Source organism: Thunnus albacares, chromosome 17, assembly GCF_914725855.1.
Source record: "Thunnus albacares chromosome 17, fThuAlb1.1, whole genome shotgun sequence".
Taxonomy (NCBI): Eukaryota; Metazoa; Chordata; class Actinopteri; order Scombriformes; family Scombridae; genus Thunnus; species Thunnus albacares.
In genome coordinates this window covers 1631367-1653706 of record NC_058122.1, presented here as the reverse complement: position 1 = coordinate 1653706, position 22340 = coordinate 1631367, and the positions used below count along the sequence as shown (strand labels likewise).

Sequence of the window (22340 nt, the reverse complement as noted above, 5' to 3'; positions counted from 1 at the left end):
CGAAACACTCTGTGAAACTATAAAAAAAACAACAACTATGGCCCTGAGCAGTCAACGCACAATTCAGTGAAGAGAAGACATAAACAATGAACATACTCTGATCAACAGGAATAAACTTTAAGACAACTGATCAATGATTAAATTCCACAATATTTCCACAAGAACTATTTAAAGATCTGTTTACGATTGTTCATGACACACATGTACAACTCACCCTGCTGAGTCGAGACACAGCCAGGGAAACACAGGTCTTAAACTCATCTGGATTCTTCTGGCTCAGACAGGTGATGAGAGAGATGGCTGCTGTCACGACACCCTAAACCACAGACACACACACACACACACACACGAACGACATGACACACACACACACACACACAAGAAAATGAATACTCTCAGTGATATCACAGTTCAACTAGTTTCAACAATTCAAAAACATGTTGAATGTTTGTTTGTATTTCTACACAGTGCAAATATGTTAGCCAATCCATGCAGGTCTTTCTAAGAGAAATCATACAAAACCATTATAACCATTATAAAAACCCAATTTAAGATGCAGGCAGAAAAAATGACAACAACAAGGTTGCATCATGTAACTATATTCCTGGTGTCTGAGGGTCTGGATTATGCTCTCACCATGTGTTGGTCGTTGAGCAGGTGCACCACGCGGGACGTCCACTCACCCATCAGCACCAAGTCAGGAGAGGTCTTATAGAGTCGCAGCAGACACAGGGCAGCTGACTGTTTCACACTGTCCATCGTATCACTGTGGTACATCACATGTACATTACCAACAGTTCAGTGAATTCACAGTGATGATCAAAGAAAAACGTATAAAAACAAAAACAGAACAATTGAGGGTGACTTTTTCTTCAACCCTTCAAAGCAGAAGTCACACTCACCCAGCAACCAGGATCCGGGGGATTTCACTGGCGAAAGCCTCAGCCATCTCACGACTGCCCACATTGGCGATACAGTGAAGCGCCAGGCACATGAAGGTGGGGTTACGGCTTGACAAGTCATTCTTGATGGCGTTGTTGATCAGACGGATCAGCTCGCTGTTGCTGTTTACCAGCACTGAGATGAACAGGTAGCCCTGGAGTAATGGAGATGGAGAGAGGCGACCAATGAGGTTTAAAAACAGGGGACGGGGGCTATACATATATATATATATATATACACAGCGTACAGTAGTGTTAAGTGTTGCCATATAGAGCTGCAACGATAAGTCAATTAATTGAAAATTAATCTGCAACTATTTTGATAATCAATTAATCGTTTTCGTCATTTTTCTAAGCTTTCAACTTCTCAAATGTGAGAATTCCATACTTTTCTTTGTCATACGTGATTGTAAAGTGAATATCTTTGTATTTTGGACTGTTGATCAGATAAAACAAGGCATCTGAAGATGTCACCTTTGACTCTGGGAAACTGCACATTGTCTTGTTTCATTATTTTCTTCAATTTTATAGACAAAACGATTCATTGATTACTTGAGGAAATGATCAGCAGATTAATCGATGATGAAAGCCCTAGTGCAATATCATATTGTTCATGATAATACACAATCAGCTGCCAGTTTATTAGGTCCGCCTAGCTAAAATAAATGCAGTCTAATACAAAAGCCCAGCAATAAATCCTACCTTCATGAAGGTTCCAATGTTAAAGACAGGAGTTGACACAAGTATTCATTCAATTTTGTGCTTTGACTGTATGGCCCACAGACTATATTAAGGGGGTAGGCTTACACCACCATCAACCCCCGTCAACTACTCTCACCATCTGCAAACATACTACTTACGATTCCTAAGTCCACACATCATGTGCTCATACTGACTGGATCTGTGTGAGGCTAAATCCACCACTAGATGGCACCAAAACATTACCAATTTCACACTGCAGAGTCATGAAGTATTACGTCTGTTGCTAAGAATAATTTTCTTTATTCTTTAAGGTGGTGACTCTGATCTTTTGATATAAGACACAGTACATTTCAGTGCTTTCATTCAGTTAGTGCACCTTTCCTATAAAAACAGCTTGAATTTTATGACACTGAAACCTTAATAGTAAAATAAGATACAAATATTGAAAGTATTTTGGGCATTTTAAGCCATTATTACAGACAACAGATAGATGATAGGAAATGAGGGAGACAGAGATGCAACAAAGGTACCTGGTGTGGTTCACAAGGGTGTGCCCAAGTGCATTAGTTTCAGCTAGGTGGACCTAATAAAGTGACAACTGAGTGTGTATTTCCTGCTTACATCACCCTATGCATAATGGGAACCACTGTGGGAAGACAGCTAAATATATTTATCCTGTAAGAAATAGTAAAAACAAGAAAAGTGACAAAATCAGTTTAACACACTATCAATATCGCATAAACATGCTTCATGCTTGTGGACGTAAAGGCAAATAATTTAAAATTGCACAAAACTTCTTTTCATAGACACTGACCAGAACATGTATAGTTCAACTGACATACCAATGGATGGGAATTCTAAGGAACCTAACTTTTTCTGAAAATATGCTAGCTAAGACGTGTACTGACTATGCAATAAGCCTGTAATGTACACCTTAGCTATTCTCCTCAAATCAACCAGCCCAAACTGGTGCAGGCCAATAGTTCTTAGCAGTCAGACAATAAGTTGGATGGAGATCACCAACAGACACAGGGAGTGGTCAGCTCTGGAATATGTAAAGTGACAGATAGCAGCTTCTGTCTGGGCTTGGCGGCTGCCAGTGCCAGCTCTACTTAACATGACATGTACTGCATGTCTTAAAATGAAAGAGGTAAGGACTAATGTTTTTACTGGGTCTATCAAACAACCACGGGGTCAAACTTTTCAAAAGCTCTCACTGTTATCAGTATATTTGGTTTATGGTCGCCATTCTAAAGCATGTAAGCTCCTCCACGTAATCAGCAGCATTGACATTACAAGGCATAGACTCTGAAGAAATTTGCCTAGAGAGTAGTTTTTAGTGATATCGCAGGCAACTCTCAAACCACTTGGAACAGAGATCCTGACTCAACATTATTCTGCTTACTCAACATTTCCTGTTCCTGAGAAAACGGTTGTCAACCACATTGAATCTGGAAATATCCACCGTGGCTTTGGTATCTATTCTGCTTTTACATCTACAGCATAAAACGGATTCAATCTCTTTCAAAATTACATTCAAAGAGACACATTCTGGTCATTTTTTGGTGAAATTTTAATAATTCATGCATTTATCTATAGAAGCAAGGATTTCTCAAATACTCACATTAGCTGAGAAAATGGTATTTTCCACTTATGGCCAAGTTCACCCTGTTTTTGCTGTTTATTCTAAAGATTCAATTATTAGCTGATTAATCGATGAGTTGATGTTTTTAATTTTAAATCAAATTTGTTGGAGTGAAAAAGACAGAAAATGAGACACTGCCTAAATAATTGTGGCCTGCACTGTATTTTCATGTCTCTGTTTTCCTTACCACATCTAGCAGCTTGTGGGTCACACTAACCACCAGCAAATTAATGTGATCAAAACTCAAGTTACCAACTGTGCCGGATAACCACAGAACGGTTATAATGGATACTAAAAAGGATTATAGGAGAAATTTGACTTTTTTAAAAGAATATTTTATGTCAGTGGTTGTTATGATTAAAAAAAATCTTGTGCTTGCATGCACACAGACATCAAACTTCATGGGCAGGAAGGTGAACCTGAAAATGAACCAATGGTTGAAACCCAGTCTGTGTTAGGTAGGTTACTTAAGTATTAAAACAGCGGTGGCTACTAGCAGATACCTAGCATAATATTTTAGGGGTTTGTGATTCTGGTCATTATGTGGATTATGACACACAGGTCATTGATCTCCAGTTCTGTCAACACCGACAGTCAGAAACCTTGGCTCTGGTTAGGTTTACCAGGGCAGGAGTAGAGTGTGCAGTATGCTGTTCTTACAACAGCTTCAATATAGTCACATAATTTAGGACTAGGGCTCAATAAGAGTACCAGCCAAACTGGAGCCTGTTGAGTACCAACTTTTGGTACAGTCAGATTCTTCAGCCCCATTGATGGCTTCATCTATTTGTTAAAATAATAGTCTTCAAAAGGTTAAATAAGATTAAATAGGTTTCTGTTTGGAAAATGTTTAATAATGATTTTATGCAAACATGCAATATTGTTAATTTGACATCTGGCACTGAAATAAAATGTACTGGTTTGACACTGGCACCAATTCTGAACCAGTTTTGAACATTTTCAAATAAAACCAAGCCCTACTAGGGAGGACAAGAAACAATAACCAACTAAACATAGTGTATAGTATACAGTATATCAAACAGACAAAACTTCATCCATAAATGCTGTCAACACACACACACACACACACACACACACACACACACACACACACTAGAGACTTACAATCTGTTTCTCTGTGTACTTGTTGGAGCTCAGCAGGTTGACTGCCTCCATGTGTCCAAAGTCAATGTCATGCCCAAGCAGGAAGATGAAGAGCAGCTTGCAGACATACTTCTTCTTGCTGTATCCATCCAGAGCCTTGTCCCCTTTAAACTTGGAGCGAATGTTGGCCAGCTCTTTATTGATCCGTTTGATCTCAGCTTCCTTGCTTTTACCTGATAGGGTAAGGAAGTGGTATGATGTCAGCATTTATTATATGGACATGGTCTCAATGTACAGCCGGCTGTGAGACGAATATATATATATATATATATATATATATATATATATATATATATATATATATATATATATATATATATATATATATATATATATATATATATATATATATATATATATATAAAATGTATACACACACGTATACACATATATTTATATATACACATCATTTTTTCACATTAGTTTTTTGTTTTTCAGTTGAATTATATTTAAGTTCAAGGTTATCCTGTTAAAAAGGCAAGTTCAATACATGTATGATGTTTCCAAAGTCAATGAGTAATCTTGTTAAATAATAGTGATCTCAATATTGCCAAAAATAATCATGATTGTGATTTTTGCCATAATCGAGTAGCCCTACTGGATACAGCGTCAGAGGCGATTCAATTCAATTCAATCATGCAGCTCTTCTAGACTTTCCAAATGTGATCGGACTAAATGGATCAAATTCAGATAGTGAAACGAGTCATTTCATAAAAAAATGTATCCACTGATTAACAGCCGTCTCTTTCACAATATAAACCTATGGGGAAAAGTCTTTTTGGGCCCCACAGTGTCACATGACATTGTAATTATATGGTCTGGCCACTATGTCAAATTGGCTTCAAAGCCTGGCGCTGTTCCTGGGGGCTTGCTAAAGTGGTGGGGGACAACCACTTTCCGGATGTGCTGGCTGAGAATACCGTCATATCTGTGTCCCCAAGCGACAAATTGTGAACAAAGGTTCCGCCTTAAAAACAAAAACGACACTCTGTAGCAGCGGGTGGCAGTAGTGAGTCACTGCATTGTTTGCCAGCCACCATAAAACTGAAATTGAACAAGAAGGTAAATGACCACAACAACCATGACAGGGGAAGTACAAGAGCCACCATCCATCGGGGCATTGAGCATTACAAGTAAGAAGAAATAAGTATGATCAACAGGACGTCTGCAGAACAAAAAAAGACACCCATCATGGTATATCCAAAAACCCTTCATGGTCCAACAACAATAAAGTGGAGAGAAGTAACTCTGACATACTGTCTGCTTTACTCCACTGGTAATGTAGCTTCCAACATTGGCTTCTGCTCTGCAGTGATTTGAAGTGGCAGTTTCATGCGGAGATTAACTACATTTTTCTTTTATCATGACTGTTGCTGCCATTCAGTATAGCAACATTGGGAGGATGACTGCTATAAAATACGTTAATGTAAGAGTTAGTGTTATCTCCGTCTCTGCTAGATAAAACTTAGTAACACAAACCTCTCATTACCGGTTTTGTTTTTGTCACAATTACCACTAAAGGTATCAGCATTTATTGCCAGTCAAGACTGTCCTCCCAAGAAAAGTGATATATTACATTTGAGTGACAGACGCCATCCAGCGGCTGTAGTAATTATAACCCAGAGCAGTGGCGCAGTTGAGATGATGTCTAAATAAGCTGACAAATTTTCTCATTTGAAGGAGGTGAAGTGGATGGGAGCCGTAATCCAAAAGGGGAGACCACTGTTCATTTCCTATTTCTAACTGCAAGTGTCACATTTCCAACTATGAGTCGAGGCAGTTTTTTAAAAAACACAGTAACTATGATCGTCCCCTAACCTTAACCCCATGAGTATTGTAGCCATGACAACTAAAGTGGCCTAACTTTAAGGAAGTAATAACTTTAACCCACACTACATTTCTCTAACCTTAACAAAGTGATCATTTTAAGCCAAACCATGGTCTTTAGCTAAACCTAACCAGACCTTAACCACAGCATTGTCACATCATAAAACATCATTTTTTAACAGTGATGTGTAACGGTTTAGGAAAGCACAAATGATGTCCTGATGTTGGGTCGCTGGATTAAAAAATGCTCCCATATGTTGTTCTGAGTGCATTTTTAAACAATGTATTTGGAGGACTTGTTGCACCAGATGCATCCTCACTATTTTCATGTATCTATTTATCAGCCCTGCTGTGAATTACTATCATTTGTTAGCTAATTATGGCCAAAATGTAATTTACATCGTTTTCAACAGAGCTAAGATACATACCAACGATCTATCCAGCAGAATTTTCTGCAGCGTGTGAGGATGATATGGATCGTGACATTAATGGGACATATACATGTTGGGTAACTCACTAACTGACAGTTGCCATGGCTTGAGTTGTCACCCCTGCAGAGGTGAGATCCTTACTTGCTGGTAGTCAGTCAATGTAACGCTAGCCCTTAGCAAGTAATGCTACATATCACACAACTGCTGTGGGTTCCAATGTTGACAGATCAGCATCAACGACTGCACACTGATTTACGCTCTCAGGTTTGTTTTTACAACAGTTGAAGCGCTAGTGGGCGACTGAACAGTGTGTGGATTGTACTTTGTTCAGACTGTCCCTACCTGCCAGGAAGCTAATGCTAGATAGTCAACAATCTGCAGATATCTTGTCAAGGCTAATAGGCTAATATCTTGTCAAGTAATAAACAGCAGGAGCAGATGAATTAGTGTAAGGACTTTTGTATTCTATCTGTGCTAAAACTGACTATTAAACTGGATGCCCATGCTCCATTTAGTTGAAGCATCTGGTGCTGACAGTCAATAGCTGTAACCTGTATTTTTTGCATAATGCTGACAGCCTTCTAGGATGTGCAGGTATTTCATTATTCTTGCTCAACTGCCTTGCGCATGATGTCTTTAAAAATATGTTTCACTCTTGCAATTTGCTGTGAAAAAAATAAATGTTATTATGGCTATATCACCCAGCCCTACAATATTCAATACCATTTTCAGCACACCGGCAGGTGAATACACATGTGAGGGCTAATTTTTTATGCTTACAAAAGATAAACATAGCTACTGGTTTATAAACTGACACTTGTCAGTCTGACATTTCTTGGGCCTGAGAGCTTTGGGAGATCACTGTTAATGTAGCCAAATCTCCAGTAATAGCCAGCAACTGAGAAAAAAAATGGTTTGAAATACTGCAATAGCCAACAAGCAACAAGGCTTGAAAAGTGAACATACTGGTTTAACTTTATATTTCTACAGCTACTAAACAACACAACTATAGTCTAATGCTAAATAATTACTAGGTGCATTGTTCTTGAAATGCCAAGGTCATTGTTGGATGTATTTTGGTAGCTACAGTAGGAACTGTTTAGAGATAAATAACTAGATGTAGGGATGGGTTCCAATAGCCAGTTCCATTTTGGTTCTGATTCCAGGTTGGCAAAAAACCTGGATTCTCTAAGATCCAAGACCAATAATCTCTAATCTAAAAAGATTGTTTCTCATTGCTGTTTTGTTTAGGGTTGGGTAATATAGCAATATACACCATGAGACTATATAAATTTATACATATAAAACCATCAGATTTTGCCGTATCATTTAACAAAACCCTTTCTCAAGGTGTATTATGTCATTGAGGACAGTGATGCAAATAAGCAGGATTGCTTTAAGGCATGGTATTGCAATATAAAATTTCATATATCAAGTATTTCATGTACATCAAACAGAGTGGAGAGTCTTCTCATGTAAATCAGCTGGTCACATCCCAATTTCAGTGGTTGGAATCTCTCAGTTAAGTGTTTTGCATATCCTATCGATTTAATTGAATTCATTATCTTAATAGTTCTAAACCGAAACCTCCATCTCCAGCAACTAGGGCTGGCCAATGCGGTTGAAATTAATTTTACAATATTAGAGATTAAGAATTTTTTTTAATGTCAATGTATGTTACAATATTGCAAGTGTATGCTAAAACAATCAACTTGAACATTCCCATAGCACTAGTTACTGTTAACATTTTCATATCCTGGCTTTTTAATACTAACACATATATATCAAATAATTATTGCCTGTCAACTATTTCCCAGTGCAAACCTAACATTAACTGTTGACCTAGTATACATACATTTCAATAACTAATCCTTCTGACAGTGAAAACTAGATGGCACCATCTTGTTAAGTCATTTTCATTAACCTGTGACAGTAACATGGGTAAACTGGAACACTGACATGAAAAAATTTGTCCCTGGAAAAAAAAATGCCTTAAGGAAATTAAAAAAAAAAATAAAACAGGCCAATAAGAACAGAAATTCCAATACATATTTCTTAATAATGCGTTTTAATAAATTACTGAATTATTTTACAATTTATTAGTTCACCTATACATTTTGTGGTCTTATTTATTTCATATGCATGCAACTGATTTTTGCTTGTTAGTAGATTATGGTAGGGGGTCCAGTCTGAAGAGGGGTCAGATTTAAGCTTTTCTGCCTTTATTCTCCTGTCAAGCGGACAGTGGTGTGTGCGGGCCGGGTGACACAAACACCGTCTCTCAAATGTGAAATAAACCCCCGTTTGCCAAATGATACATCTGTAGATCTAATTGTGTATTTTTTTTAGTTTGACCGAAGCGACAGCCAACATTCAAAAGCAAAAGGCCTCGTTTTCTGCATCCAAGCATCAGACCCAAGGTCCTGTTGCAGCAAGTAATGGTAAAACGCTAATATCAGTTGCAACATCTAAGTAGTAACCTATTAATTGTAACATTATTGAATAGTTTGCGGCTAGTAAAAAAATAAAACACTTGCAGGCGATTACCTCTCTTTGCCTTGGAGCACACATAATTTCATTAATTAGCATGTAAAATGGTACAACCAGCAAGAGTAACGTCAAAAGATGTTATTAGGGTTAAATGACGCCAATTAGTAAGCAGAATGAAAAAAATGTCACTTACAATTTCTAATGTCCGAAATGAAAACGGCTAATCCGCGCATTCCATCTCCTTTCGACACAGCCGGCATTTTTGCAGGTTTCTGTCCTCACTCCGGCCTTATCCGCAAAAACGAACTGACGTTGGTCAGCTTCTCACACTGAACTGGAGTGGAAGATGGCCAACTTGACGTGTAGTAGTAGCTTAGCCACTTAGCAGTTCCTGTCGTTTGCTAAAACTTTATGATTGACCGTTAGTTACTAAGCTCACTGTATGCTTGTGGATGGCTAAGTCAAATAGCTTTTGCTAGATTAGCTGGATGGCGGTGGATCAACGAGAAGCACGGTAAATTCACGTTATCCCTGTTAACTGGCTCGTTTCCGCTGGCTATGGCAAGCTATTTCATTCAATCCTTATCTAGCTAGGATTAAAAGCGGCGCGCACAACATATACAGTAAAATTCACCAAAGTTAAAACCACCCACTATTCGGATGTCTCTAAGATGAAAGTAACCAGATGTGTTAATGAGGATAGCGTCCGAGAATACAACGTTAAGTTACTTCGAGTCACGCAGCGTAAAGCTAGCTTAACAGCTAGCTAGCTAGCTGGCTAGCAATATCATTCAAATACTGCAATACATCACCGGTTTACCGAAATAACTCAGTAAAGAGTCTTAATTGCCAACCAGCGATATGGAATTGTAATCCTGCTCTCTTTATCGCGCACTAAATTTGGTAAATAAGATGTCCTGTGTAATGTATGTCCGTTGTAATTCTCCAGGCTCGTGACAGCAGCACCAGCAGCGTGATCGCGCGACGCACTCATGCACGCGTACGCTCCTGTCCTCCGGTCGAGTGCAGCCCGGTGGTGATTGGTGCTGATTGGTTCAGTGTCCAGCTTACAGTGGGGCTGCCACGATATCAGCGCAAACTCACTGCGGCCAAAACCGCCTGTTCAGCTGTGTAGTGATCTACTGTGAACGCCCGACGTCTGAGTACAGACAGAGATATTGGCCTACAAGTGAGGGGCACCACTTGTTAAAGACAACGGGGCGGGAGAAGCCACAAATTCCACTACCTTTTGGCTTTGGACTCAGTGGATGGTCATTTCCTGTTGACATACATCGTCACTACCAGTGATTAGCTGTTGCGGAAATCTCTGCGTGTCTGTTTGTCCTTAAACACATATGCTTTCCAAGGAGGAGAACATGCGTCCTTGTTTGGGTCAGTCGGCGTGTTTGCATAAGAACTGACGACGGATTTTTCTGTGCATGTCTGCATGACATACGGTTACATACATATATGCATGGCAGACATATATATATATTATAAATCCATTATAATTTTGTTATCCTGTTCTATAATTTCTCTTTCTTGTTCTATCCCAGCAAACATTGCTCGGACGGTGACGTCGTGTCCCCGGCCAAAAATGGTTCCCGGTCGGACTCCAAAAACAGCAACATGCGCATGAAACTCAAATCATGAAACTCAAGTCAAATGGATGTAGTAGGTATAACAAATACCATTTTGTAGTTGTGGCACATACAAACTGTTTTATAATATGTTCATGAATTCTAAACTTTGAAATAGTTCATTTTTAACAACGCTATTTAAAATGTGTTTTTGAGAGGAAAGATCGAAGACATGTATAGTAAACAGAAACACTCTTCTTAATTTGCTCAATTCCAGGTACTAATGACCACTTCCCACGTTTTTGTATGTGTCCTATGCAAATAAGACTTACACACATATATATATATATATATATATATATATATATATATATATATATGTGTGTGTGTATATGTGTGTGTGTATATGTAATATCTGTGAATAATTTTAGAAAAAGTTGAGAAAAATGTAGTAAGAAATAAAAAAGAGGGCAGCCAGAGAAAGATCAAGGGGGACATTCACATCCAATGCCAGAGAATATCTCCAACATCTCATCTTTTCTGTTCATTCCCAAGACTGAGAAAGAAAAAAAATTGTTATTAAAAATGTGACTGTTTCCACTCCTTAAAGTCCCCCTCCACTCAAAAATATGTTTTTCTTCTTGTTCCTACAGTTGGATGTTTGAGCTTCACTCTGCAGAATGACGTATGTGCAGAGTTTGATACTGGAAGGCTGTTTTCATTTTCATCTGCTGAAAGTGATAAGTTTCTCTGTGCTTATGGAAACCCAATTTTAAGGGGTGTACCCTACAAGCATGCTTTATGACATCACAACTTGTTTGGAAGCTAGTCTTGGTCCAATATTCAATTTATACCAGTGTGATTTGGAAACTCACAAACACTGAGAATGGACATGACAGAAGATGTTTCCTACTTCACTGTAAAGTAGTTAAACCTCTGAAATGAAATATATTTGCATATTTATAGATTCTGGAATTTTTAATGAGGGAGAAGGAGAAGATGTAATTTTAACAATTTTAATAAGATAATTTAACTTTTTTTTGTGGAAAAAACATTTCAGACACAAATTATTAATTAAAGTAAAGTATTTTATATACATGTTAAAACATGTCTGGAGAGAATATTTAACAATTTTATTGGACAAACAGGATTAGGAGATTTAATCTCTATCCACACTCCGAAGCAGAAGGTGGCGATAATGCTCTTAAAACACTGATTGCCCGCCGCCGTTAAGAGGCAAGAAAAAGCAGAAGCAGCAGCCAATTTAAAGCTGGCTGTGGGCGGAGTAGAGGAAGACTTCTTAGTGGAAGCTCACGCAGCCGGACACAAGATCGAAATGGCGGCGCCAGCAGAGAGGATGGAGGTAAGGTCTTACAATAGGCAATACAATGAACTTTTCTTATGTATCCACTTTTTAAATAACATACACATATGTTCAGTTTTCCAGGAAAGATAGTGTTCATCGCTACAGTCTTATTTTTTTCATAACATACGCATCAGATAGTGATGCATCCATTTTAACTTGAGCTAGCTAAGCTCACTTAGTTGGCGTATGAGCCTTTGCCGTTCTTTCATTTAACGTCACAAATCAGACAGAAGTCAAATTAAACTTTAAACACGTAACCCGTTATGAATTGGCAATATAAATTGATGGCTATCGCTACGGGCTTAAAGTGAATGACGTTATTGGCAGCAGAAACGCAGTTTAGTTGGTGCGACAGCCGGCCGGCGGTGTCTGAGGAGCCTTTCAGACCGCATGGGAACTAACGTGTTAGCTTCCGAGCTAGCGTAGTTAGCTGTTCCAGGCATGGATGCTGCCTCATTCACCCACTGGGTTTACTCTGTCAAAACGTTAGTTTGCTTGCACACCGCCAAGCTTGGTGGAATATCCCTTTGTTGGGTGTTTTGAGTTATTAACGGCATTAACGTTACATTTTCCGACTTTGTTACGTTGTCATTCGTTGTTGGCGGGCTAATCAATAGCATAGCACGTACAGCTTACAGTTAACGCTAACTTACCTGTTAGTTGGCTTTGCTGAGGCCCGGCAAGTATGTTTGGCGAACTTTAATTTTGAGACGTTTGAGGAGTCTGAAATTGAAACGGTGCAAGTTTGGAAATGGTCAGAGGCAATCTCTGAAGAAGGCCAAGATCACATCAGAGTACCATTAACCATGTGCATCCATCCTTTGTGCTGAGGAAAAGCTGGCCCTGTATACTGCTAACTTAAAGATCTCCTCCAGACATGTTTTAAGACATAAAAAAATACTCTGGTTGGAATAATAATGTTTGTCTAATATGGGTTTTCCACAAAAACGTATAATTACCACTTTAAAATAACTTGAAATATTTTCTCGTTCTCCCTCCATTTAAAAGTAAGACCATGAATATGCAAATATATTTCATTCAAAAGTTTCACCGTTGGACAAAAGATGTGTCTGTTACTTCACTGTAAAGTCCATTCTCTGTATTTTATTATTCTCTACTCTAAAACTCTAGTGTGTGTGAGTGATGTGTACTGGAATTTCCCTCAGGTAGTATTTCTTCTTATTCTTCGCAGTGGAGGTTTCAAGTTTTCACGTCACACTTGTTTCAAATGAATATTAGAACAGACGTAGCTTCCAAACTAGTTGTGATGTCACAACATGCTCCTAGGCCCACCCCTATAAGTTTGATCTTCAATGAGCACAGAGAAACTTTCCATTTTCAGCAGATAAATGTGGAAACAGCCCTCCAGTCTCAAACTCTTCACATGAATCAATCTGCACAGTGAAGCGCAAACATCCAACTGTAAGAACAAGAAGGAAAAACATTTTTCACATTTCTAGCACATTAAAACTATTTGTTTAAGGCAGGTATTTGCGCAAGAGCAAAATTAAAAATCATTCTTGTGGAATAGTGTGCATTTATCTAAAGAGGATGTAATGAATAATAAGACTTGTACCTACTTGTGTGCAAGAGAGGTTGATGAATTTTAGTGGTTTTTGTTAGAGATGCACCGATACTGATATGCTACCACATAGCTAAATTGTGCATTGGTGACAATGGGCCGATCTGGTATCAGATACCATTATTTTAATAACATTTCAGTAAATTCATATCCAGTGTTTGCCCTATATTTGTTCTGCAAAATTATGTGCACCACTGCTAAAATTTCACATGATCATTGGGCCACTAATGATTTTCACTCACACACTGTGCGAGCACAATAACACCCTACGTTACTGTGGAATTGTTTTGAGTCATCCTCCCTCTCCTCATTCTTCAAAGGGCATCTATGTGAAGGGTACAGTTAGAGTAGCCTAGCTCTATTAAGGAATAGGACAGTGCATAATGTGTGTGCGTAACAATTGTTTAGTTGAGCGAGTGCAGAGCGCAAGTGGCCGCAGTTTCTCAAGACCAAGAAAAGACTCGTCTTTTTGAAGGGGGTTAGCCCCGAAGTTCGCAACAATGTGTTAGCCTAACTTGACCAGGCCCACTTAAGGTGGACTGACCATTAAGGTGGACCAGCAATTCTCATTTTAGTGTCAATCTCAGCTGCTCTTAAACAGAACAGAGACATTTTTGGCTGCTGAGTGTCTTCCGAGTTTTTGATCAGCCTCCGCCCCAGAACAGTCAACCTAGGGGAAACGCTGATATCTATGTATGTATTTGTTAGATTTTGTTTTACAAAGTTAGCAAAGCAATGTTTAACTCAAGCCTGATTTTTTTTTTTTTTTTTTTTTTTTTTTTTTTTTTAAACACATTAAAGATCCCAGTCTCTTCCACACAGTGAGGCATACAGCTTATTAAACACTATTATTAGTACTCGGTATCAGACAATACCCAAAGCCCAGGTATCGGTATCAGGACCAAAAAAGTTGGATTGGTGCATCCCTATTTTTTGTTTAGTGTTTAACGTTAGTTGCTGACAATTTTAGAACTCCATTCTAAATTTAATAGATTTCTTACACACCAAACAGCTGTTGGTTTCAGTTCATGGCACCAACTTATTTGGTATGGTTAAACTATCACACTTAAGAGATTATGTGTGTGCGCACATCCCATACCATGTTTTTAGGTCAGGTGCAGGACAACAAATGAAGTGTCGACACACTGGATTGTAGCTCCCAAACTCTTCCTGAAGACCCAGTGAGGTTGAAACTTTGTCTTTTTCAGTCAGTAATAAAGACTTTGGGTGCATCAATTGCTTTATTGACCCTGCTACTTGTCCCTTTTAGATTTGATGAAAGTTGTTTTTTGTCTCATGGTGATGCGGTTGCTGGGAGGGAGTATTTATTCAAAGATGCTCGAAAAGCAGCGATGTGATGGACAACCTAACTACAGATAATCACTGACCACACTTTGATATAATCATGATCGGTGGTAGTGATGGATTGTGTGGCAAGCAAATTTTGAAATTAAAAAATGTCAGCAGTAGAGGAGGGAAAATAGGTGGATTAGCACCAGCTGTCAGTAGATTGTGTAGGTGCAGACGAGGTGCTGTTGAATTTTTGAAATGTGATGTTTATTTTTTTTCCCAGTTGCTGCTTGTAGTTGTCAATCTTTTTGGTTTATTCTGTGGAGAGGATGTTCTCCAGTGCTGGACTTTTTGTCAATAGGTCAGATGGTCCCCAGAATATGAAGATGGCCGCTCTGTGGTAATTTAGAATGGCTCATTTCATAGGGTTAGTTTTAGCTTGACCTTTTCTTTAAGGCTGCTATTTGCTGGATCTAGTGTTCTCCCTGTGCCTCTTATGTAAGCCAGAGTTGTCTGCTTTTGTGATGTGTGTAATAGGGATGCAGTGATTCAACTGATTTCATTGTTGTTAACTGTGCTTTACAACATCACGGTTTTGTGGGGTTTTTTGTTTTTCTGGCTGCCATGTCCAAGGATGGCTCGCAGTCACACGTTGTTGCCAGCCAGGGGGAGAAAGTGTGATTCGCACCAGTCCGAGGCCATCACCCAGTTGGTGGGCTGAATGATTGAGACTGACATGCTGCTCTGTACCTCGAGCACGTTATGCCATCGAGAGCTACTGTGACTAAATGTATTGAAAAATACTTTGCGGTGAAGAAGGATGAGCTAAAAGTCAAGCTAGCTTTAACCACTTACTGCTGGACAGCTCTCACAAATGAAAGCTACATCACAACTTTTCTTAAAAATTAACCAGTTAGTTACCAGTTAATGGATGTCGGTCTATAGAAAGCAAACTGGTATTCCTAGTCACTGCTAAAGGATCCAACACCTCGAACTTAATGCCACGTCTGCGAGATCACATCCAGCTATACATGCTCAAGTGACGGTAATACACTAAGTTAAGTAATACACTAAGTTGTACACTACATAAAGTTTTAAAAAAAAACAAAAGGGCATTAAATACATAAAAGTGTCACTTACAATCAATGAGGTAGCGGTGAGTTGAGAGTTGGGCTTTCAGTGTAATGTAAACCAATGACAAAGCAGGAAAAGGATCATTGCACCATTTATAAATGAATGCTCACCAAAACGCCTTGTAATCCCCCCTCAAGAGCTTCAGTGCAACCATTTACATCCTGTTGCTTCCTCTAATCTGTGTTGAGTAAACATTAGGTATGGTAGGTAAATATGCCAGAGTCAAAAGACTAACTTAACATTAGGATCTTATAGACTTCCAGCACTGTATGGGATCTAATTAATTGCATTTCAGTGATTAATAACACCTGCATAATAGATGTTCTCAATTTCTTTCTTTCATTTTTGTAAAAACTGCAACAAAAAAACTGACAGGATTTTCTCAGGCCACATGTAAAATCAGATTAAATTATTAAAGTAGATTATTAAAAATGAATTTAAGAAATGGGCATGGATGACAGTTAATGATAAAAACCCTTCAGTTTATTACCTGCATTAGTAATATTTTCTCCTAGGGGATCAATAAAGTTCATCTTTATCTTATATTAAATAGTAATAATTACATACTATATATTAGAATTCAACTAAAGTCATTACTGCAATGTCAAATTGAAGTTCATCTTGGCATGGATTATTTTCATTTTTCTTGTTCATTATTCTTTATTCATATTTCACACGCAACAGATAGGCTCTCATAGTAATCTCTGCAGCTGTCTGCACCGGCCCTGTGCAGGCTCACGTCTCAGCTGCATCTCGCAGGCGTAAAAGCATCCTGGAGCATTCGTTATTCATTTTAAAGTCTATCGTCCTCCGTTTTATACGCGTCACTACAGTCGTGTGTATTGGGCTGAGCGCCTCAAACATGCGGATGACCTACGCTCAACACTGTACCTGAACGCCTCTGGTGTAGACACACAGATGGAGCACTCACTGCTACTGGTCTGCTGACGTGCTGCTCACACTAAAATTCCTGTCTAGACACAGTGTAAGACTATGTCTTATGCTCCCTCTTCAAAAAACAAAACATTATCATGTGATTTTTATCCATCTGTAGTATTGTGGAATAAATTAATGCATAATAATCGTGAAACTGTTTTTTTTTTTGTTTTTTTTTTTTCCCCCCCTCTTCCTCAGACTATAATCGTACCATCAAAACCTATAATTGTTGCATGTCTAGTGTGTAAAAGTATGTTTGTCAGTCACATTTCTGAATTGAGAAAACAATTCTTTGCATCATATCTGATATGGTTACCTAGTTCAGGTTATTGATGGTTTGTTCAGCATTGAGACTTCCAAAGCTAAAACGTATGTTACGCGGGATCAAAGCTATTTCATTATGTAATTGTGTGTTTCTTTTGTTGAGGTTTCTCAGGGGGAGAGCTCAGCCAAGCCTGCAGCTGAAGATATGACGTCAAAGGACTACTACTTTGACTCATACGCCCACTTTGGCATTCATGAGGTAATTTCTTTTTAAATTCAAAAAACTGCAGTTCTTTCTTCTCTTCTTTCATATTTGAATCATAAAAACATATAAAAGTTTGTCACAAGATCTGAACCATTCTGGTATTCTTGGGCCTTTTTTTTTTTTTTTTTACTACCACTGTAGGAGATGTTGAAAGATGAGGTTCGCACCCTGACCTACCGCAATTCCATGTTCCACAACAAGCATCTGTTTAAGGATAAGGTGGTACTGGATGTGGGCAGTGGGACAGGAATCCTTTGCATGTTTGCTGCCAAAGCTGGAGCCAAGAAAGTTATAGGGGTAAGTGTTGAGTAGTCTGAGAACCAATCCAGTTGTGTTTTTCTACGTTGGCTGGACTTAGTTATTTCTTGCAATACTAGTTCCTTGAAAAGTGTGAATGAAAATGTCGTTCTGGTTTTGTCTTAATAGATTGAGTGCAGCAGCATCTCGGACTATGCTGTCAAAATTGTCAAGGCCAACAAGCTGGATGATGGTGAGTAAAATCAAATTGTGTGCAAGGAAAAATAAATGCAGGGCAAGTTGATTGGCCAGTCAATCAGTCATGGGTATACAATTTAAGACAAGGGGAGGACATTTCTTTGTTTGATAATGCTAAAAGTAAAGTTAAGCTTTGCTGTCGGCTTCCTGACTCATTTTGAGAAGAGTGTGTGTGTGTGTGAGAGAGAGAGAGAATGGTGTTGGAGAGAACAAAGCAGTGACTCAGAGAAATGCTAATTTTATATTTAGCATATTTGTGTAACATATTAACATTACATATCAATAAAGGAAAACAACCAAATGCAAAGGGAACTTCACTGTTGTACATATTGTGTATACAATGAATAAATCTCCAAAATTATGGAAAAAAGTTCTTTTCATATTTTTTTTTGACTGCCAGGCCAGTGACAATATACAAGGGGCCAGTAAAACTCACACGTTCCATTGGACACTGGTGTGGTGGCATATTTACAATTTTAAAATGTTTGGGTCACACAGAGATCAGTTAGTGAGAAAATAAAATGATGACCTCTTCTTGTGTCTCCAGTTGTGACCATCATCAAGGGGAAGGTGGAGGAGGTGGACCTGCCAGTGGAGGGAGTAGACATCATCATATCAGAGTGGATGGGTTACTGCCTCTTCTATGAGTCCATGCTCAATACGGTCATTTATGCCAGGGACAAATGGCTGGTACGTATGTGCATGTGTCTCTGCCAGTAGGGATGTGAAGTGGGACAAACTGCTGGTTCCAAAAATACTTTCATCAAAGAACCAGATGTTTTCTAACAGTTCATCTTTCGTACTGATGATTCAACCTGGAGAGTTTCATGTCCATCCAAGCTTTGAAGTGCTCCACTCCCCTTCCCACTTTGCTGCTCTATACCAGGGCTTTCCTTAGTTTTCTGGACGGTTTATGTATTCTGGTTGTGGTGGGAGGGTTGTTGGATTTGGGGGTCCTCGCCCCAAGAGAACTTGACGTTTTTGGACTAAAAACTATGCATTTTCACATAATTTTAGACTTATTACAGTGTTAATTAAAAAAAACACACAGGTTATATATTTTTCACATTACTCAGACATTAGCAAGAAAAAAAGTGAAACAAACATGCTAACTGATGAAGTAAGCATGATGTCCTGAAGTTATCCTTCACATTTTTGTGAGTGATTGCAGTGTGCGCCATAAGAAAATGATCACAATAACATTGGTAAAACAGGCCTATAGTGAAGGGATTTGAACAGCGATTTGTTAATCTTCCCATAGTCCAGGGTGTAGCCAGATGTAGGGACGGATATGTTAGGATTTTTATCTTATTCATACTCTTGTCACCATGGATGTATAAAGACAACTGGATACAGGAACAGTGCTGGGCTTTGAAGCAAGTTTGACATAGTGGCCAAACTGTGTTATTACAACGTCACATGATGTACACTGGTCCAAAAAGACTTTTTCCCCATAGAATTACATTGTGAAAGAGAGGTCTGTAAATCAGCCGATACATTTTTTTTTATTTTTATTTTTTTTGAGCATCACAACACCTGTGAAAGACTTGTTTCACTATCAGAATTTGATCCATTCGGTCCGATCACATTTTGAAAGTCTAGAAGAGCTGCACGATTGAATCGTTTGATCTCCATTAAAGTTAGCCGGAGGGCTAACTGGATACAGTGTTCTCCAACACAGTTCTCTTTATACATCCATGGCTGTCGCACAACTGCTCAGAAATGCCATGACTGCTGATAGCTGGTAAAAGTTCTGAATCTTTTTCCCTGCCTCTCGCACTCTAACAGAAGCCAGATGGACTCATTTTCCCAGACAGGGCAACCCTTTACGTCACTGCCATCGAAGACAGGCAGTACAAGGACTACAAAATCCACTGTAAGTAGTTTTGTCACCTGACCCAACCTCAGCCTGTGAATGGCACAGGTAGGAGGTTGTCTGTGATGCTGGGGTTTGAAGAAACCTACAGTACTCAGTAGTGTCCAGCTCTATGCTCTGAAAGAGTGCATGTTTTCCACTGAACTGACTCTTGTTTGTGCGTCTGTCAGGGTGGGAGAACGTGTATGGCTTTGATATGTCATGCATAAAGGAGGTTGCAATTAAGGAACCCCTGGTGGACGTGGTGGACCCTAAGCAGCTGGTCAGCAGCGCCTGTCTCATCAAGGTGGATGAAGTTTTATATTCTGTTTAAATTCCTGAGAAGTTTTCAAATGACCACAATTGTATCTGTTCTTCGTTAAGAGGTGCTGACTCTGGTTGTGTGTTCTGTAAAAGTTTGAAATTGATCATCTTTGGCCTGACATCATGAATGTTTTTGTATTTGTCTAGGAGGTGGACATCTACACAGTGAAGGCAGAGGACCTGACCTTCACTTCACCGTTCTGCCTGCAGGTGAAGAGGAATGACTACATCCACGCTCTGGTCACCTACTTCAACATTGAGTTCACCCGCTGTCACAAGAGGACCGGCTTCTCCACCAGTCAGTCTGCTATAACTCAAAATACACCTGTCGTCTTTACAGTCTGTGTGGACTGACAGTCCACACTTTTATTGACCCCTTATCAGGATTGATTTCTTAACCTGTCTACATTAGACCTTAACCTGTCTACATTAGACCTTAACCTGTCTACATTAGACCTTAACCTGTCTACATTAGACCTTAACCTGTCTACATTAGACCTTAACCTGTCTACATTAGACCTTAACCTGTCTACATTAGACCTTAACCTGTCTACATTAGACCTTAACCTGTCCACATTAGACCTTAACCTGTCTACATTAGACCTTAACCTGTCTACATTAGACCTTAACCTGTCCACATTAGACCTTAACCTGTCTACATTAGACCTTAACCTGTCCACATTAGACCTTAACCTGTCTACATTAGACCTTAACCTGTCTACATTAGACCTTAACCTGTCTACATTAGACCTTAACCTGTCCACATTAGACCTTAACCTGTCCACATTAGACCTTAACCTGTCCACATTAGACCTTAACCTGTCTACTTGGCGACACAATAAAATAAACCCCCCACGTCTGTCCATCTTTTGTGTGGATTACATTACTCTTATTGGCTTTTTACTCACAAAGGTTTTATTGCACTTACAGTAACGCAACGAGTGTAGTTAGTGGTCATCAAGTCGACCTGGTTCACTCTCTTGTGCTATTTAGTTTCATGTTGTGAGTTCTCTCAGCTTTACTGCCTACATCCTAAAACTGCATAGCACCACATTATGAGCATCTGATAGAATTGAACATTTTGAAAAATGAGTATTGATACAGTCTTAATTTCTTTTAGAAATCCTTGCATATAAAAACACTTTTGTAAACATTTAGTGTCTGTGGTGGAGTTTTGTTTTGGACTTTAACTTAGTTAAAATCTAATTCTTTCATTTATTCTAACAGCAGACTGCATGAATGAACACTTTTCCTCCCCTCAGGCCCAGAATCTCCCTACACCCACTGGAAGCAGACGGTCTTCTACTTGGATGATTACCTGACTGTCAAGACTGGTGAGGAGATCTTCGGCACCATCAGCATGAAGCCAAACGTGAAGAACAATGTAAGCAGAACCGAGCTCCACCATTCAAAACAGTTCTTCATACTTGCTGTGCTTTGATTTAAACGATGTATTTTTGTATTGTCATCTCTCCATTTGGTTGCTGTGTGCATCCAGTCTGACTTGTTGCTTTGTTGGTTTGCAGAGAGACCTGGACTTCACCGTAGACATTGACTTCAAGGGTCAGCTGTGTGAGATGTCGAAGACATCAGAGTACAGGATGCGTTAGAGGCCTCTCTCCCTTCCTGTGTTAGTTTGTCTTTAGTAGGGGACAGATTATACAGTTTGCCTGGGAGTCTGTACAAAAGTTAAATACTCCCCCGCAGCAACATTTTAAAGTCATCTTCTTTTTTTTTTTTGTCATTCTTCAAATGTTAACAGTATTTAAAAGATTTTCACATCCTTGAATTGGCGTGGTGATTCATTGTGCAGTAGTCACTCAACGAAATGTTTGTGTACAATGTCCTCTTGGGTTTTGCTGTTGGGTTCTTGTCCTTTTGCATGTGCAAGATCCATATAGACACAAACACAACAGCCCTGCTGACATTTCTGCATAGTATTACTGTTCAGTCACTTAGGCCCTCTGTATGGTCATGACATGACCCATCTACTGGTCTCCCCTGTCTTTTTCTTTTTGATTCTATTGAAGCTGTAGGCATGTGGGTTTT

The 22340-nt window shown here is 39.0% G+C and overlaps 2 protein-coding genes and 1 long non-coding RNA gene across 6 annotated transcripts in view; 2 read left to right on the top strand and 1 right to left on the bottom strand.

Annotated features, from left to right (window-relative positions):
• Positions 1-10177, bottom strand: part of ap2a1 (adaptor related protein complex 2 subunit alpha 1) — a 29193-nt gene extending 19016 nt beyond the window's left edge. For 2 of the 3 annotated variants that reach the window (XM_044330448.1, XM_044330449.1), the window contains exons 1-5: positions 9394-10176; positions 4414-4625; positions 903-1096; positions 637-766; positions 215-316 (exon numbers count right to left, since the gene is read on the bottom strand). In XM_044330448.1, the coding sequence (XP_044186383.1) occupies positions 215-316; positions 637-766; positions 903-1096; positions 4414-4625; positions 9394-9460 (705 nt within the window). In that variant the 5' untranslated portion in view covers positions 9461-10176. Of the gene's footprint in view, positions 1-214; positions 317-636; positions 767-902; positions 1097-4413; positions 4626-9393 lie in introns of all 3 variants that reach the window. The other variant, XM_044330447.1, reaches the window with a different exon arrangement.
• Positions 10178-10335: 158 nt separating this feature from the next.
• On the top strand, positions 10336-11473 carry LOC122966332. Its single transcript, XR_006398368.1, has 3 exons — positions 10336-10592; positions 10757-10878; positions 11434-11473. It is a non-coding gene; the product is annotated as an uncharacterized LOC122966332 (long non-coding RNA).
• Positions 11474-12038: 565 nt separating this feature from the next.
• prmt1 (protein arginine methyltransferase 1) lies at positions 12039-22080 on the top strand. 2 transcript variants are annotated; one of them, XM_044330580.1, is made up of 10 exons: positions 12039-12143; positions 17525-17611; positions 17759-17914; positions 18044-18107; positions 18660-18802; positions 19901-19988; positions 20159-20274; positions 20439-20589; positions 21554-21675; positions 21818-22080. In XM_044330580.1, the coding sequence occupies exons 1-10, from the start codon at positions 12117-12119 to the stop codon at positions 21899-21901; spliced, it is 1038 nt and encodes a 345-aa protein (XP_044186515.1). In that variant the 5' UTR covers positions 12039-12116; the 3' UTR covers positions 21902-22080. The 2 variants fall into 2 exon arrangements, with proteins under 2 accessions (XP_044186515.1, XP_044186513.1); XM_044330578.1 differs by having other exon boundaries at positions 17516-17611.
• The last annotated feature ends 260 nt before the right edge of the window (positions 22081-22340 follow it).

Coding starts and splice junctions, on each gene's coding strand:
- prmt1 (XM_044330578.1), top strand. CDS start 12,117: ATGGCGGCGCCAGCAGAGAGGATGGAG. Junction 19,989..20,158: donor CAAGGACTACAAAATCCACT/GTAAGTAGTTTT, acceptor TGCGTCTGTCAG/GGTGGGAGAACGTGTATGGC. Junction 20,275..20,438: donor GCAGCGCCTGTCTCATCAAG/GTGGATGAAGTT, acceptor GTATTTGTCTAG/GAGGTGGACATCTACACAGT.